The sequence below is a fragment of the Kogia breviceps genome, chromosome 16 (genome assembly GCF_026419965.1).
Source record: "Kogia breviceps isolate mKogBre1 chromosome 16, mKogBre1 haplotype 1, whole genome shotgun sequence".
Taxonomy (NCBI): domain Eukaryota; kingdom Metazoa; phylum Chordata; class Mammalia; order Artiodactyla; family Physeteridae; genus Kogia; species Kogia breviceps.
The window spans coordinates 8,721,925-8,740,668 of NC_081325.1; the positions used below are offsets into that span (position 1 = coordinate 8,721,925).

General features: G+C 38.0%; 1 protein-coding gene across 4 annotated transcripts in view; it reads left to right on the forward strand.

Annotated features, from left to right (window-relative positions):
* Positions 1-15,089, forward strand: part of USPL1 (ubiquitin specific peptidase like 1) — a 39,881-nt gene extending 24,792 nt beyond the window's left edge. For all 4 annotated transcript variants that reach the window (XM_059041799.2, XM_059041796.2, XM_059041798.2 and 1 more), the window contains 4 exons: positions 1,342-1,471; positions 4,541-4,666; positions 10,929-11,086; positions 13,008-15,089. In XM_059041799.2, the coding sequence (XP_058897782.1) occupies positions 1,342-1,471; positions 4,541-4,666; positions 10,929-11,086; positions 13,008-14,908 (2,315 nt within the window). In that variant the 3' untranslated portion in view covers positions 14,909-15,089. The remainder of the gene's footprint in view (positions 1-1,341; positions 1,472-4,540; positions 4,667-10,928; positions 11,087-13,007) is intronic.
* The last annotated feature ends 3,655 nt before the right edge of the window (positions 15,090-18,744 follow it).

The window sequence follows — 18,744 nt, forward strand, 5'->3', positions numbered from 1 at the left end:
CTAAAATGATGTGTAATCATGTAACCTATTTAACTGTGTTTTGAGCTCTTTCATGATATTTTGATTCATTGAAAACTTCACGTATTTTTAGACCTAAAGATTCTATGTTGTCATGAAATATAAATTATTTACTTTTTCGCTTAATATTTAGTTACAATAGAGTAAGCATTTAAAGGCTGATAACTAATTACAAACTCACGCTATACTATGCACTGTTTATGCATATGATGTTGCATATGTTCATTTTTAGGAGACTGATTTGTATTTATTTCTGTTTATAAAAAATATTTTGTTTTATGTTTTTTGTACAAAAACAGCTGTGGGACTATACCACAGAGGTGACTATTAAAATAGCCTTTGTGACCACCGATATTTATAGAGTGTGCTTAGGCAGTAAAACCCACGGTTCTGCCTTTTGGTCCTGCCAAGGTGACTCCTCCTGGCTGTGTTCCAGGCAACTGTAGTTCCAGGCCAGGGGGAGAACTGAACCACGGAAGTGAGACCGTCCCAGGGGAGGGAGAGGATAGAAGGACTCGGGTTCTTTCTCAGGCCAAATCAGTAAGGCAGCATCTAAGCTCCCTGGAGGATGGGAAGGAGAGAAACCAATTGGAGGATGGATGTAAGAGGAGAATGTAAATCCTCCTCCTAACTTGCTTGCTGGTCTCTAAATTGGAAAACAGAATCCACAGTTGGCTTCTTGTTTTAATGACAACAAAATTCAGATCTTCCTTAGCCTTAAAGTTGTTGAAGTTTAATTTTAATTGTCAAAAGATTGAGAAGGGTCGTAGGTAAGGAGTCTGGAGATTTGAATCTGGTCCTCTAAGCCTGGTTTGTCCTGCCCTCACCACACGTAGAACAAGAGAGTCAGAACAGAGATGGCTTTTTAATGGTTTTGTCCAGCTCTGAAATTATTATCGTACAGTGTTTCACCAGTCATATTACTTTTAGTATCTGTACCAAACAAACCTGTACATATTTTTGCTTTGTTTTTATAATACTCCAGGGCTGTTATAGTTCTGAGGATATTTTTTCCCTGAGAAAACCTAAAAAGAGCTGAGGAGACAGTATGAGCCTTTTCTATCTTTTGTCTTAAGAAGTTTTCATAAGTGTCCACCAAGATGAATGAAAGATACTGAGTGTTAATTAAATCTTTATGATGGATATTTTTAGAAAATGCTTTGAAAACTTCCCTTGCCCAACTGTGAATAACTTACTCTGTCATACATACATATTCACATATATTCACACTGTGAATGTAGTGAGAAAAGACAACAATTTGTAATTTTGGTTTATCTTTTTTCAGTTAATTTTGAGCAATAATTTTTTTTTTTCTTCCTCAAGGTGATATGGAAAGCCCTGTGTTTGCATTTCCCCTGCTCTTAAAAACAGAACCCCATGTTGAGAAGCTCTTCACATATTCTTTTTCTTGGAATTTTGAATGTTCACACTGTGGACACAAATATCAAAACAGGTTAGTTTTTCTATTTTTTAAAATGGATTCATTCTATTGAAAATGGCTCCAAGTAATAAAATTTGAAGAAAACTTGGTTTCACTTGTAGCACTGCTCTCTCTACCCTTGATAAAATTTCCCACCATATATTGAAGTTTCTCCACCATTAAGGTTAAAAGGAAAATTTTGAGCCTCAGAAATTGCAATTTACTTGCTTCTTCATACTAGAAGAGTACAAAAAAAGTGGTTTGATAGATTACTAGAAGGAATTTTCTTAAGAAGTTCTCTAGTGGGAAGTGGGGACAAATGGGAACGTAGCGTGTTCCCCTGTACTCCCCTCCCCTCTGGATTCTCTGCTGAGTAAGAATACCTCTTAGAATTCTTTGAAAAACGATGTGTGTTTTGTTTACTCCGATATTAGGGACTAGGGCTTTTGTTTGCTTGTTTTTAACATCATGGAAACTTGATTTTAGGCTCCCAGAGTCTGGTAGCAGTCCTCAGAGGTAACTTATGCTTTCCCATTCCTTCCCTTAGTCCCATGAAAGACCAGCCATCACCAGAATCCTTCCACATGTGAGCTGTCTCAGCTGTACTTTCTACTTCCCTGATGCCTCTAGGTGAGGATTAGAGGAATCATGATTGTTGTACATGACCCTGAGATTGGTACTTGGGAGGAAGCATGGAGAAGAAAGAAGCTGCAAATTTATTTTGCCTCCATACACCTACCACATAAATAAGGAGAGAAATTAGGTTTTAGAAGAGGAGTCAGGGAGAGAAAGTTCATCAGGCATGATACCCTCACTTTGTCCATATATGAGAAAGTCTCTGGCTGGCTGGCCTTTCCTCTTTTCTGAAAGTCAACTATTAGTAAACTGGAAAATTTGTAGTCTCTCCTAGTTATTAAATAAAACTGTAAGAGGAAAGTATTACTTGAGATATTCATTATCTTAATTGAGATTATTTTTAGGTATTTAGGGATCAGTTGAGGACAGTTGGGACTGAGAGAACACTCCAGGGAATCCAAGCTACAGAACCAGGAAACATTTGTTTTTTCACCAGTTAGCTCGAAAGTACGAGAACAGAGTAAGAATTAGCATTTCACTCATACCTAGGACTTAAATAATTTTGTGTGAGTTATGAGAACAAATACCTGCTTCTATGTCTTCAGTCATTAATTTCTATAAATTATCTGACTTCCTCCTCATTTGGCAATGTGAAAACTGAAGCTTTAAAGGGGTTAAGTTGATGCCCAAGGTGACACACAAGTAAGTGGCAAAATTCAGGCTTAGGTTTTCTGTTCTCGAAGACTTTCCTGCTCACTGTGGTATACTATCTAATCACCACCTGGATTTTAAATAATATAAATAAACAAGCCTGATGATTAAAATCAGCTTCATTTTAGCTTTTCCAATATCCCCATCTTAGTTGTTTGACAGCTTTTCATTGAGCATATCCTGTGTGCCAGGAACTCAACGGAAGTAATCTTTATTCTGGCCAAATTCAGACCAGTTAGTTAGGGAAATAACATATGAACATAATAGAGGACCAGTGACTTAGTCGTTATTTTGCTCTGTTGGCTTTGAATACAAGGTGATAAGTGCATTTTGGAGCCGTATAGAAAAAACTCTGAGAGCTCAAGGCACAGAAGCCACCAACCACTTGGGTTTGCCTTTTTAAAAAAATTTTTTTTTTTAAGTTCTTTGTTCTAAAAGTAAAAGGAGTTATAGAGGAAAAGCTAAAATGAAGTGGCATTTTACTAAAACTATTTTCACTTAAACTGGTGGAAGAATACCCAGCAAACTCATTCATTTTTGTGCTGCTGTTTTTAGTGCCAGTTGAACAGCTTTTACTTAATTTAGAAGGTATGTTCTGGAGGCAGTTAAAAACATGGTCTTTGGAGTTGAACTCCCTGAATTCCTATCTCAAGTCTGTCATTTATCATCTGATGTATTTCACGTTCCTCATCTGTAAAATGGGGATAAGAATAGTAGCTGCCACTTCGATTTGTTTGGTACATGAGTGCTTAGCACAGTGACTTGTACAGTAAGTGCTCAGGAATGTTAGATGTCATGTGGAGCATTAACACTTATTTGCTGAGACAAACTCCCTTTTATTAACTAAAAAATAGGAGCCTTTACTTCACGTTTATCTTGGAGAACTAAGAATTTAGCAGAAATATAGTCAGTGTATTTGTTGATACCTCTATGTGGCTTTGCTTTTAAAATGTTAGCTTCCCTGATCTATTTTTAACGGCCTGTGCTTATCTCGCTTATGATTTACCAGTATTTGTTACTGTTTAGAGAAGGTGGTATCTCCTAGATAATAAATAATTGCTCTTTTAAAGATATTACTAAAGCGAATCTAGTTGAGGTACAGTGTGCGTCCGTAAAGATCATCTTTTTAGATGCCTATTGCTATCAAGTATTCAGGCTACAGTGCAAATTTAGAACTCGTGTAAACTGTGAAAACAATATTCTTTCGCAGCTGATATTCTTATATTTTAAAGATCAAGATAATTAAGTTGCCTCTATTCCTGATTGTATGTATTTGTAAGTGCCCCTTTTTGTTTCAGGTTGTCAATAACGGATAGACAGATTGTGAATTTTTTGAGTAAGGGATGAGCTCTTAATAAATTTGAAAGCCTTGGAACAGAGGTTCTCAATCAGGGGCTATTTTTGTCCCATGGGACATTTGGCAATGTCTGGAAATAACTAGTTGCTACAGCTGGAGGCTGTTACTGGCATCTAGTGGGTAGAGGCCAGGGATGAGGCCACACATGTAGCAACGCACAGTACCGTGCCCCACAGCAAAGAATAACCCGGTGCAAATTAGCAATGGTATTGCTCTTGAGAATCTCTGCCTTAACTTTTTCTCCATCTCATAGCTGAAAAACTATAGGTAATTAATGTGGAGAGTCCTTACGAGAGCTTTACTGGAGTAGGGTTCGGGAGGAACGTTGATCTGTTGATTTGAGGGAATAGGAAAGTATGAATAAACAAATAAAGGAAAGTACCTTTTTATTTTAGATGTTGATTGAGTTAACATAAATGAATTTAACTTCATCAGAGCTTTGTCTTCTTTTTTTATAGATGTATGAAGAATCTGGTCACCTTTACAAACGTCGTCCCTGAGTGGCACCCAGTTAATGCTGCCCATTTTGGTCCATGTAACAATTGCAACGATAAGTCACAGATAAGAAAAATGGTATTAGAAAAGTGAGTTTAAATTGCCCTACTATTTGTAGAACAAAATGAAGGTGGATTTACTTTTTTTCTTTTAATGTGTAGAATTCAAAGTGATGACTGCCGCCTACTTCCAGAAGTTTGAGTTAATGTATGTTTGTGAGTTGCCAAAATGCTTCTCTCTATCAGGAACTCTGGCCAATAAGCAAGTTGTTCAGGTCACATACCACAGCAGAGCTGACTTAGGGGGATCGTCTGACCTCCCTGTCCTACCGTCTTACCTTCTTTTGCCTTTTTTCTCTCTTGAAGGATATTAAACCTCCATTTTTCTCACCTCTGCCAAGTGCCTGGAGTCATTAGAATTCTGGGATGTCCTTAATCTAATTTCAGGAACTAAGATGATTCAAAGATGAGCCATAGGCTCATCTGTCTGAATTTCCCTCTTCTTCCAGACCTCGGCCTGCTAATTCTTCATCCTTTTGTTAGCTTTCTGCTGCCCTTGAGCAGATGTATCTTTTTTATATTTTGCCAGCTTTTCTATTTTTTTCCTTAGTGGGAGGACTGATCAGAGTGATCTTTTCCAGTGTTACCAGAAGCCCCATATGTTTAAAAACGCACAGGTGAATTCCATTTTAGGCAGTTTGTCTCTCTTTTGTTAATACACTCACACACATACCTCCTCTTTAACCTTTGCTTTCAGTTGCCCTTATCTCTACGTAAAGGAAATGTTTCGAGGTTTAATTTGATGTAATAAAGAACCAGTGACATTAACCTTTTCTTAACCTTTTTCTGATGCCCTTGGATCAAGAAACCTCTCAGAATCTTTCCTAAAGGTTTATTATCATCCAAGTAATAGATTCTCAGTTAATCTAATAGTGCCAAGACTTAAAAGGAAAAAAGAGCAGTGCCACTGCTACCCCATCTCCAGGCATCTGCTTTTTTCTTTTTTTAATTTTATTTATTCATTTATTTAATTTTTTAGCTGCATTGGGTCTTCACTGCTGCACACGGGTTTCCTCTAGTTGTGGCAAGCGGGGGCTACTCTTTGTGGCGGCGCGTGGGCCTCTCATTGCGGTGGCTTCTCTTGTTGCAGAGCAGGGGCTCTAGGCGCCCGGGCTTTAGTAGTTGTGGCTCGTAGCCTCAGTAGTTGTGGCTAGCGGGCACTGAGTACAGGCTCAGTAGATGTGGCGCACGGGCTTGGTTGCTCCACGGCATGTGGGATCTTCCCGGACCAGGGCTCGAACCCGTGTCCCCTGCATTAGCGGGCGGATTCTTAACCACTGCACCACCAGGGAAGCCCCAGGCATCTGCTTTTTAAACCTTTAAGGTAGTATTTACTTTGAGATTTCAAAACAGTGTACTTATTCCACCTTTATATAGTCTTCTTTTATAGTAGCTGAGGACTAAGGGCTCTTACACCAACACCTGGGCCCCATCTCTATTTAACCTCTCCCTGTCCTTCCAATATGATTACGTTTTTGGTTAAATCAGTGCTTCAGTACTTATTGTTTATTATGAATATGCATATATTCCCTCTCCAGCCAAGTAGGATATGTGGTTATGTTTCATTTCTTTTATAACTCTTTATTTTTCCTGGAATTATTAATTGCCTGTGTTTTCACTTGCTTTGTTATATATACATTGTGATTTTTTTCCAAATTCTTCAAATACCCGTTAATAAATTTTCTAAACACTCAAATGCTTCACAGTTTTTAAGTTCTCCTCCCCCTTTTTTTCTGGAAACCTCTCTCCTGGCTACCTTTTATCCTTCTGCTCCAGGGTTCTAATCTATACTGGTTCCTCCCTGGGCCTGCTGCATGAGAGTCTTCTTTTTTTAAAAAAATAAATTTATTTATTTTATTTATTTATATTTGGCTGCGTTGGGTCTTCGTTGCTGCACGTGGGCTTTCTCTAGTTGTGGCGAGTGGGGGCTACTCTTCTTTGTGGTACGCGGGCTTCTCACTGCGGTGGCTTCTCTTGTTGCGGAGCACGGGCTCTAGGCGGGCGGGCTTCAGCAGTTGTGGCTCGAGGGCTCTAGAGCGCAGGCTCAGTAGTTGTGGCGCACGGGCTTAGTTGCTCCGCGGCATGTGGGATCTTCCCGGACCAGGGCTCGAACCCACGTCTCCTGCATTGGCAGACGGACTCTTAACCACTGCGCCACCAGGGAAGCCCCAGGAGTCTTCTTTACACACACTTGTAGTCACTATCTCAGTATTCAGCCCAGGGCCTTACCCCTACCTTCTTCAACATCTGTTGCCTATCAATCAATATTGAGTCTTTAGGGGTTCTTTGGGGGCATATAAGCTCTTCTCATCAGTATCCCCACTCTGTAGCAGTCATTTCATCACTTCATTCATTCTGCTAAGTTGCCATTTTTCTCTTTGCTTTTTCTCTTCTAAGTATTTATTGTCTTCTCGTTTGCTCATGTCTCCTTTCCCTTTTTTTGTACTTTTGGGTTATTACCTTTTTTTGTCCTTTACTATCATTTGATAGCATTTGATTGGGGAGACAGTGGAGATATCTTTAACCAAAAGTCCATAGGCTGTCTGGGGTCCAAGCTTTGAGATTTAAGTCTTGAGGGAATCCCCCCACCCCACCCTTTTATTTTTTTTTGACTGTGCTGCATGGCTGTGAGATCTTAGTTCCCCAGCCAGGGATTGAACCTGCACCCTCGGCAGTGAAAGCACAGGGTCCTAACCACTCGACTGCCAGGGAATTCCCAGGGGAACCTTTTTTTTTTGAAGTGCTTTCCTTAGTGATGAGGCAGAGGGCAGCGGGATTGGAAGTCTGTCATCCTGCCCTGGATCACTGGATCACTTGAGGCTTCGTGGTATACATAATTATAACAGTTTATAGTGCGTTTTCTCAGGCCCTAGCATTGAAGATAAACTCACTACTATTTTGTTTGATCTATTAATTTGTTGTATTGCAACATATAATTTTTAATTATACAAATTTGTTGCTTTACTTAACATTAAAGATTCATGCTCTGATCTGGAAATGTATCCAGACAGTGTTTCAATGGGAAATGTGTTTAGAGTTCTAATGAATGGGCCAATTTATAAGCAGAATTTATAATTTGGACATTTACTGTATTCAAAAGTAAATTGAACTACTATGTAAAACTTCACTTACATTTTAAATGACAAGGTCTTTATAAAGTCCCTGGTAATTTTTTTACTTTGAAATTTGTGTAACTTGATTGTTGGTATCTAATGGAATTTAGAAACAAATTTAATATAGCTTTTAGGGATAACTTAAAAGTAATTAGGTCCATCATGATATTGTGCATAACTCAATCTTATAGCATTCTAGAAACTAATAGTGTTCCCTGCACACCTTGTCTCAGGTAATCCCCATCTCTATATGTTCCCATTGGAAAAAGAGTCCATTGATAAATCTGGTGGGTCCAAATCTGCTACTTTTCTTTAAGTAAATTTGAGTAAATTGTTTAGGAATTATATCCAGAGCATGGTGACATGGACTTAGAGTGTGATTTAATTTTACTTCACAAACTCTTGAAATGAACCTCTCATTACTGCCACGATCTCCTTTAGGAATCTGGTCATATACTATCCTGGATTGTCATTTGAAAAGCTTACTTACTTAAAGTTTTAACAATGATCTGTTTTTTAAACAACTATTTCTAAAGGTTAGGGGAGTAGGGAGAATTGAAATAAGACATTTCTGCTCTGTGCTTATAGAGAGAACTTTGTTAAACTGTCTAATACAATGATTTTCAGACTTTTTTAAAACATAAAGTACACTCTCCCCTACAAATTTTGGATGGAATACTGATATAAAAAATAGTTAAAATTACGTTTCTTAATTTAAGTCTTCATTGTTTGGCAGGAAATGTTTCATTATTTGTGAGATCCTTGAGCCGCCTTCAGAAAACACAGTTTGTAAACCTTTGTTGAACAGTTGAGGGTTTTTTTTTGGCCACGCAGCATGTGAGATCCTCGTTCCCCCAACTAGGGATTGAACCCACACCCACTGCAGTGGAAGCATGGACTCTTAACCAGTGGACAGCCAGGGAATTCCCAAACAGTTGAATTTTTTCTAAAGATATGTTTTCTTTTTTACAGTTAACATGAACGAATTCTAATTCTTTGAATTACACCTAATTTTACTCATATTTTTCATTTTTTGTCATATTGCAAATTCAAACAATGGTATAATCTAAAATGTAATGAGGTTTAAAAATTACATTTGCAGATTTTTTTCTGCCTAAAGCCTACATTATTACAGTTCAGAAGTATATATGTGCACATTGTTAAATATGCTTTTTCTAAAATATGAATGATTATATTACACTAGTTGGGATGAAAATAAAAAACTTGTACCCCAGGCCGTGAGCACAAGACGGGCTGCTTTTTGGGGCGCTGACTCAGTGTGCCCTGCTGACTTGCATAGCAGGGCAGTTAGCACAGTCCCCTTGTGCTTGCTCTCTCTCGTTCCTATTTTTTCTTCTCTTCCTGAGGGTAGATCCTTATACTAGGAGGAGTTGAATCTCATGTTAGGGAGGTGAGTACAAATGGATCGTAGCTTGAGATCTCTTGTGACTCTTGGTTCCCGTCCTGTTAACCTGTCCCATCCAGTGTTTTACGGTTGAGTCAGAACCTGACTTGCTCTCTTCAGCTCTGAGCACTATTTTTGACACTCAAGGTACTGTGGGTAGGAAGAAGTGTGAGAACAAAATCTATTATTGCCAAAAAGCTAGAGGTAAACTTCAACCCTCACCTGAGAGGCTGGAAATGAGACAAGCTGGAATTATGGGTAGGAAAATACCGTGACTTTTAGGGTTTAGGAGACGGAGAAAGGAAAATAAACTAGAAAGGAGGAGGCATATGCTTTATTTTGTTGACTCCAAGAAGCCAACGTTTCTAAGTTGTACTGTTTTAAAATTATGCCATTAAGAAAAAAATGCTGCCTATTTAACATTTTCCACGCATAAACTCACATAGAAACTCGTAAGATTGTGTAGTCTAGGGATCAACAAGAGAATGTTTTAGTAACTAGCCTCAGCAAATATATTGAAAAGGTAACATTTGAGGCCAAAAGAACTAAATATTAGTACTTGAAGAGGCCGAAAGCCTGCCTATCCAGCTGTGAGAGTAAATCTCTGGTTTTACTGTGGATCACTGATTCAGAGACACAGTTTCACCTTTTAACATGTTTGAAATGGGAATACGTCTAAAAATCGATGGCATGGTGTAGTTTAATTGGCAGTCTTCTTTCATAATGGTACATTTTATATAATCATTGGCATCTCAGATCAATGTGTGGCAACAAACAATGAGAGTTTAGTGTTATGGACGTTGAGGTTAGTGTTATGGACCGTTTTGCAGGACTTTTTCTTTATCGGTATTTAAGTTTTAAAGACTTGATTATTCTCTAACAGAAAGATTGACAAGGGATAATTTACAAATTACCTCTCATCAGTTTGAATAATCTGCATTTTGGACATTGATTCAAGTTTATTTCAGCTGAATAAATTTTGGTAAGCTAAGTAAGTTTTGACAGCTGTTTAAATATTGGGAAGAGGTATTCAACATTTTTTTGTAAATCCTGGGAGCTTTGTTAAATTTAATTATTTGAGGCCTATTTTGGGTTCTATTTTCTGGTTTGTTATGTTACTGTAATAATAAAATGTATTTTTGAAATTATGGACGTCTTGAAGTTTATAGTAAATCAACCATCATGTTGTATTTTCTTCTCTACTTCCTCACAAATAAACTTTTTGTTAGTAGAAATTTTAGTTTGATGGGTCTCTCTGCTTCCTGAGAAAACTGAGAGAAATAGGCCAAAGTATTAACATGTTGGGGTTTTTAAAATGTTTGTTTGAATATCTTAGGTTTGCTATTCTGTTTCACACACCACCTTTCCCATCTAACAAAGGCAATTAATTTGGCCACTTGATGCCAAGAGAATTCTCAAAGGTCTGGAGTTTTTTCTTTTGATTCTGTGAAGTAGTTTCCGAGAGATCTTCTTTAAGCCAAAGCAGCATCGCGGCTCACAGAGCAATTTTTGTTTAATGGTCTGTGTTAGAGCCTTATTGCATAATGGCTTCCAACTGTCAGTGATACCATTCTGAGAAGGGTTTACTGTTACATTCTTCTTCGAGTGAGTTCTCCATTTCTAATTAAGGCACACATCTGGAGGTTCTCAGGAAAAATCAGTGCAGTTGGCCTTGAAAATGTTATGTGTGACTTATTCGCTTTAGACCATCTTTTGTATAACCAGACACATGGTATTACATTTGTTTGACTTCTCTTACCTTTCTCTCCCACAGAGTATCTCTCATATTCATGTTGCACTTTGTGGAAGGCTTACCGCATAATGACTTGCAGCACTATTCATTTCACTCTGAAGGCTGTCTTTATCAAATAACTTCTGTAATTCAGTACCAAGCAAATAATCATTTTATAACATGGACTTTAGATGCCGATGGTAAGTGTTTAAACGTATTTCTTTTATGATAATAGGCATGGAGACTAAACTGTAGTTTGTTCTTTTAAGACAGACTTTGCCTTGGCTCTTTGTTCTCTCTTCTTGTCCTTGCCTGTCACTTATTCTGCCCCTCTCCTCTAGTCCGTCACTGTGCTTTAGAATCACTCCTAACTTTTAACTTTGCTTATTTATATTAGCATATTTATGGGTATACACATGCATGTGCGTATTTCTTTTTTAGACAGAGATTGAGGTGATATACTACTGTTGGTGTACAGTTTGCTATTTTTCACTTAATGCCTTTGCTTTCATTTTTTATTATATGAGTAATATATGTTCAGTATAAAAAATGGTGGCAATTTTTGAGTTTTTAGATCTGTAACCTTGTATTTCTTTTAAAAAGAAAGTGCATTGTCCTAGAGGTTTTTTTAGTTGAGAACAAAAGTAAAATAAGTTTTGCTGAGTTTGCAATTGTTAGTAATATAAATAAAAGTAAACATCTATTTCTAAGACTATTAGACATTGCAGACCATGTAACCTTCTCTCACTGTGAAATAGAATTTCTGAAATCCATAGTTTGCTAATAGCTACAGTCAAGGTAAAGTCTTTATTTAAATAATTCAACTTTTTAATACAAGCTTAACTAGTACAGCTCATGAATTTTGCTTTTTCCCTTCTGTATATTTAATGTGGTTTATTATTGAGTTTGTTCCCCCTCACGATGTTCACTTTGTCTTAGACAAGATAACTCAGTCTCCTTAAAGTGTTACATCATAAGGGGTCACTTTGATTTTGTTCTATTTTTCCATTTACAATTGTTAGGAAATTTATCCTATTTGATATTTTCTTCCTGGGGATAGTTTGGTTAGATGACACAATAACATGTTTATAAAAGCATTTTGCAAATTGAAACTCATGTTATAAAGATAGTTATTACCTTAAAGTTTTACCCTATTTCAGAATTTGGAGCGGGGGAGTGGTTCTCAGGAACATTAAAAAACTTTGAAAAAATTTATTTTACTTTTTTAATGCATTCTAGAGAATGAAAAGTCTGCTTCAGGTAGAAGAGGTTAGATGGTTTCCAACTTTGACAGCATATAAAAATTGTATGGTTAGCTTATAAAAAACATCCTGGGTCTCTCCTAGAGCAGTGAATTAGTCTCTGAGAATTCAGCCCAAATATTAATCAGATGATTCTAATGTGTATGTGTGGTGGAGAACCACTGACCTAGGCAAAGAAAATATTCTCAAAGTTTTAATGGGTATAGGGTAAAAAGTGGTGGGTTCAGATAGTTGATAAGGGTGTATCCACATAAACTTAACAGGTGGTTTTGTTTGGGGTTTTTTTGGTGTGTAGAGGGGCATTAACCTCTTTCCCTTCATCCATCATCTCATTCCTACCTGACAAATGAGAAAACAGGAGCTCAGAAATAAAATAAGAGCAGACACCTGAAGACCTAAGCTTCTTTTTCTAACCCCAAAAAGAAATAAAATAAGAATTGAATTAAGTGTTGGCACTTGAGTTAACAAGCTTCACTTATCTTGAAAATTCATTATATTATGAAAAACTTAATCTATTTTCTAATTGTTAGATATATTAGATGAAACTGTACTGTATTCTAAGTTCCAGAAGTTAAAGATACTTCTGTCTTGATTTTTGTGGGCATTTTAGAAAAGAGTAAACAGTACCTCAGTTTTTCACATTTCTGGATGTCAGTGTATAACTTTTGTTATCCAAATGAGGACTTATAACATTTGGCAGAGAAAAATGGTGACATAAGGATAAGGCCATGTTTTCAAGCATTCTCCTTTGGTGGCTATCCAGTGATACAGCAGTTAAAAAGGCCAGAAGAAAGTTAACCCAGGATGGTGGTTTTTTTTGAATGTCTAAGGTCTTTCACTTTCCTTCCCCATCCCCCAGGAAGTTGGCTGGAATGTGATGACTTAAAAGGCCCATGTTCTGAAAGGCATGAGAAATTTCAAGTTCCTGCTTCAGAGATACATATTGTTATCTGGGAAAGGAAAACATCCCAAATGACAGATAAAGCACCTGCCTGCTGCCCACTTAAAAAGACTTATGATCAACATGCTTTCAGAGATGAGAATCAAGTATCTCCAGCATTGTGTTCTGTAGGTGATGCTGCCTCAGCTGGAATGTCCTCAGGAACTCACCCCACAAATGTGTCAGTTGCTCCTAATACTCTTTCACAGGATGAAGCCGTGACTTTTGAACATCATTTATTTTCAGGTCTGAAAGGTTTGGTCGACAAGAATATTTCACCTTTGACATTTGAAGAAATACAGGTTAACTCTGAAGGTTTTTTATTAGAAAATAAACCTGTGGCAGAAAATGCAGGGGTTGTCAAAACACATACTTTGCAATCGCAGGAGTCACTAATGGCTTCTTTAGTATCGACTCCATGCAAGGACAAGCTTACCCAAGACCAGCGTGTGGATTTAAGCTTTTCATCTCAGCTTGTAAATACAAATGTGCCATCAGTACAGCTGAATACAGAAGATACTGTAGTTACTCAGCCTGTGAATGATATTCGTGCTACTGACCTGACACAGAGAGTAAAGTCAGTAGAAACTGAGGGTACAGTTGCCCTAGAGAAGGGTGCTCCATCGAAACAATTTCTTTTACCAAAAACTGCGAAATTAAAACCAGAACAACATGTTACATCTCAGGTGTCTGATTTGAAGGAAAAAGAAGCTGCAACATCTTCTCAAACCATAACAGCTAAGCCGTCACAGAATCCATTTCTGAAAGAAAATCAGAAAAAACCATTTGTGGGAAGTTGGGTTAAAGGCTTATTAAGCAAGGGTGTTTCTTTTATGCCGTTTCGTGTTTCAGCTCATAATAGAAACACTGTGACTGATTTGCAGCCTTCAGTTAAGGGGGCAAGTAATTTTGGTGGCTTTAAAACTAAAGGTACAAAACAAAAGGGTAACTGGGCATCCAGGGAAGCTCATAGGTGTGCAGGTAAGCCTCCTCCAGTTAGTAACCCTGCACCAGGCCATCCGTCACCAGTTAGCATAGCTTCTCCTCTCCCTGCTAATGGTGATGGCGATTTGGAAGTTTTGAAGAAATGTGAACACGCCTCATATGGAGTTCACCTCAGCCACAGTTCTCATGGAAATGAAAATGGTGTTTCTTCAGCAAACCACGGAGACTCAGTTGAGGGTCAGATTCATAAACTTCGTCTAAAACTTCTTAAAAAACTTAAGGCAAAAAAGAAGAAATTAGCTGCTCTTATGTCTTCCCCCCAAAATGGAACACTTCCAAGTGAAAATTTAGAACATATGTCCCATTGTGGATCTCCAAATGATGGTGAATCAATAGAAGACTTGTTAAAAGAACTACAACATCAAATTGATATTGCCGATAGTAAATCTGGGTGTGCCACAGTTCCTAGTGTTTCCTCATACGGTAGTCAAACTCATGAAGAAATTTTAGCAGAATTACTGTCCCCTACAACTGTTGTTTCAACAGAGCTCTCAGAAAATGAGGAGGCTGACTTTAGGTACTTAGAAATGGGAGATAATCATATCCCAGCACCAGTACCTAATGAATTAAACAATATTCCCCAAAACATACATCTGAGACAGGACCATAATTACTGCAGCCCTACCAAGAAAAATCAATGCAAAGTTCAGCCAGACTCACTCACAAGTAATGCCTATGTTACAGCATTGAACTCGGAAAATCCCATGAAGACTGATATTTTTGATGAGTTTTTTTCTACTTCAGCGTTAAATTCTTTAGCAAGTGACACATTAGACTTCCCTCATTTTGATGAGTATCTGTTTGAGGATTGTTGAATGCTTGTTAACTCTTTTTAGTTTAATATTTATTATTACTCTTGGAAAAATGTACTGTGTTTTTAGGTAGTGTTTACACACTGGCCTCGTCATGAATCAAATGTAAGCTACTGAAGGTGTTACCTTTGGTGATGCCCACAAAGCATATGATCTGTTTCACAACTTTAAATGATGAAGCGTTTGTTCTCCTTGTTGGCTTCATTTTGTGTTTGTGGGAGGATGAGGATTTCAAAATGTTAAAAATGAAAAGTAGTTCATAGTTTCTGGCAGTTTGTACAGGTGGGTACATTAAATTTCTACATTTAAAATTTTTGTTACATTGGTTCAGGCAAAACTCTAGTTGATACAAACATAAGCCATTGTATGTGATACATGAACACATGACTGTTTTGCTGATGCTTTTGTGGTCTTACATAAGAGCCTAAGCCTGTCTCTTCTACCAGCAGAGTGGTGTAGAATGTAAGCTCCCCTCATACAACTTGTCTCCTCTTTCTCTCTTTATCAAAGATGGCAGGAAACTTGTTACTAGAACTTTATATAATGTTAGGTGATCAAAAAAATGATCTGTAACAGGAAAAAGTAACCTATTTTTGTGTTGATGTGCTAAGAGTTTAACATCATAAGTATCATCTTTCTCCCCCAAGACATTTATTTCTGTAACCAAAGTGGGACACCATCTCACAGTTATATTTTGGGAGAAATAGCCAGTGCATGTAAGGCTTGCCTATGTTGGATTCTACTATAAATGAAACATGAATTCAGTTAAACCTTAACGTTCCCATAAGCAAGGTACTCTTAACCACTTTTAACAGATACGGAAACAGCACAGAACTAATACATTGTAGAGCTGGGATTGAGTATAGAGTGGTTACTACAGTGCTTGAACTTCATATGTGTTCTACCTCTGGCTTCCTTTAAAGTTTGGGTGCCCAAACAGCACCACTGCTAGAGTGCTTTGAGTTAGTAGCAGAATTACTAAGGTCTGAGGGTGGCAGTCTTGGGGGAGAATCCTTTGCTAGGGACTCAGTACTGCAAAGATGATTTGTCAGAATTACTCCCGAACCTCCCCCTCCCTTTTTTTCTGACTGCAAAAGTAAAAAGTCATGTTTATTGTAAGGAAAAACTGGGAAAATACAGGAAAACACCAAGAAGATTTCGGAGCACTCATCTTAACACTTAGTGGTAATAACTACTGCAGACATCTTCATATTTTTATGCATTTAGACTTTAAGAAATAAATATGAGATTCTGTTGTACCTATTTGTTAATGATCTGTGTTAATGTTTAATGAGCATTTTTCCATCTTAGTTTTTGACAACTTTTGGATAGCTGCATAATGTTACATTGTGTGTATTACCATTGTTTCACCAATTGATATTTTGAGGTGATTTGTTTTGTTATTGTTAATTATCCTTATTGATAAAAATTTTCACAGATCCAAGTTTTATTTTCTGGGACTGGAATTTCTGGGTCAGAGAACATGCACTTTTTTACAGTCTTTTAATGATTGTTTGCATGGCTTTGCCGAACCCTCACCGACACCAGGTAGTAGCATCGAAGGGGGAAAAAAACCTTGGCCGGTTTTGGTTACATTTCCATGGTTATTATTGAGGTTGAATATTCTCTGTAACTTTATTGGCCAGTTGAGTTTCTTTGAGGAATTGCTTATCCATCCTTGTTATTAATTATTCATTCAACTATTTCTAGATTTCTGCTGAGTGCCAAGCACTGTTGTAAACCTCAGATATAAGGCAATGAAAATAAATAAGTAAAAGGAAATCCTTGCGTTTTAGTAACTTGCCTTCCAAACAAGGAGGTAAATATATAACGTTGCGTGGTAATAGGGGATACATACGGTTGACTCCTGTTACTTGCGGTTCTTCTGTTGTATCAAGTCAGCACAAACACCGAATTAGCAAATACTGGACCACTGCTCCCGGGGGAATACAGTCAGGTTCCTGTGAGCCTCTGGTCAGAACATCTTTGTCACCTGATCAACAAATGTTGTTTTTTGTGTGTTTCTGTTTAAAGATACCTTATGTAATATATATTGTTGATTTGTTAATATTGAACACAAGGTCACCAGCACTGTAACTCCTGCCTGAATGGAGCTCACCCCACGCATGTTTTTTTTTTTCCATGAGACATGTCACACCTTTCTTGCACTTTGGAATACTAGACAGCACTTGAGCACCACACTTGGGGGTCATTTTAAACAAGTGAAACAACCAACAAAAAGGACAAGAAATGTCCATAAGACATTTGGCCCATGCCAATGGTCCTTGAACCTGGGTCCTACCCAAAATGTCCGTGAGCATATTTGGTCCGCACCAAACGATCTGTACCAAATAGCAAGAGCCTTGATATTGGGCAAGGACCAAACGTACTGCAAGGGCTTCAGATTTTTCACTGCTGTATCCATGTCCATAAATGACCACAAGAGCACCGCAAGTATTGATTTTTTTAGGGTTACAAATACATTTTGGCAAGTAGGCAAATTCACAAATACAGACTCTTCAGATCATGACAATTGACTGCCAGGTGGCACCACATGCTATGGAGAAAAGTGGGTGAGTGATAGAGGAGGACTGTTTTAGACTGAGTGGACTTGGAAGGTTGCTTGGAGTGACAGGACATTTGAGCAGGTACTTCAGTGAAGTTAGGGACTTGGCCGCGTGACTGGACGGAGGGCATTCCAGGAAGAGCAAAAGTCCTGAGGAGCGAGGGTGCTTGGCATGATTGAGAGCAGGGAAGAGGCCAGTGTGCTCGAGTAGAGTGAGGCAAGGGAAGGAGAATTATAATTAATCATATTTTTAATATATTAATTATATATGTTATATAATTAATATATAAAATTGTATATATCATATATATTATATATGATGTATAAATATATATTATATATATTAATATATAAAATTATATAGTTAATATATTAATTATATAATTATAATTATAATGAGATCAGAGAGGTTGACAGAAGCCAGATCACGTATGGCTTTGTGGAGCATAGTAAAGGCCTTGTCCATGCTTGAGAAAAACGGGAAGCCACTGGAAGGTTTCAGGCAAGGGAATAACACGGTCTAGTTTTTAAAGGATCACGGAAGCGTGGAGAATGCAGTTGGTCAGGATCTATAGCAGTCCCAGTTAAGACAGGGTGACCCGCTGTGGAGGTGGTAAACGGCTGGGGCACTTGCCTTTCCAAGGCGGAGCCAACAGGCCGTGTGGATGGCTGGAGGTGGGCTAGAAAGAGGAGGCAAAGATAAATCTCAGATTTTGTTGCCTGAACAAACGGGTTGCGCTATTTACCGAGATAGGACAGACTTGGGAGGGAGACCAGTTAAAGGAAAGAACTTATTAATGCAGTTTTGGATGCGTTAAGCATAAGAACTCTAATCTTAGACTTCCAAGTAGAGATAATTTAATAGGAAAGTGGATCTGCAGTGTTGGGCCTCGGGAGAGGGCGCCGCTGGAGATACTCTTTTAGGAATTATGAATGCATGGATCCTATTTAATGCCATGATAATAGGATGGGGCCATTCAGGGAGTTAAAACAGCTCCAGGGAACAAAAGGGGCAGTTAGGAGGAAAACCAGATGAGTGGTGTCCTGAAAATCAGGGGAAGATCTATCGGTTCTGCTGCTGATTTGTCAGGTGCTGCTGGGAAGTAGAGAAATAGGACTGAGACTTGACATTGGCTTTGGTAACAGGGACGTACATCCTTGGTCACTTAGCCAGGACAGTTCAGTGGAGCTGTGAGAATTAAGTGTGAATGGGTTCGAGTGAAAAGGGACGGTGAGAAAGGGCAGATACAGGTACATTCTTTTGAGATGATCT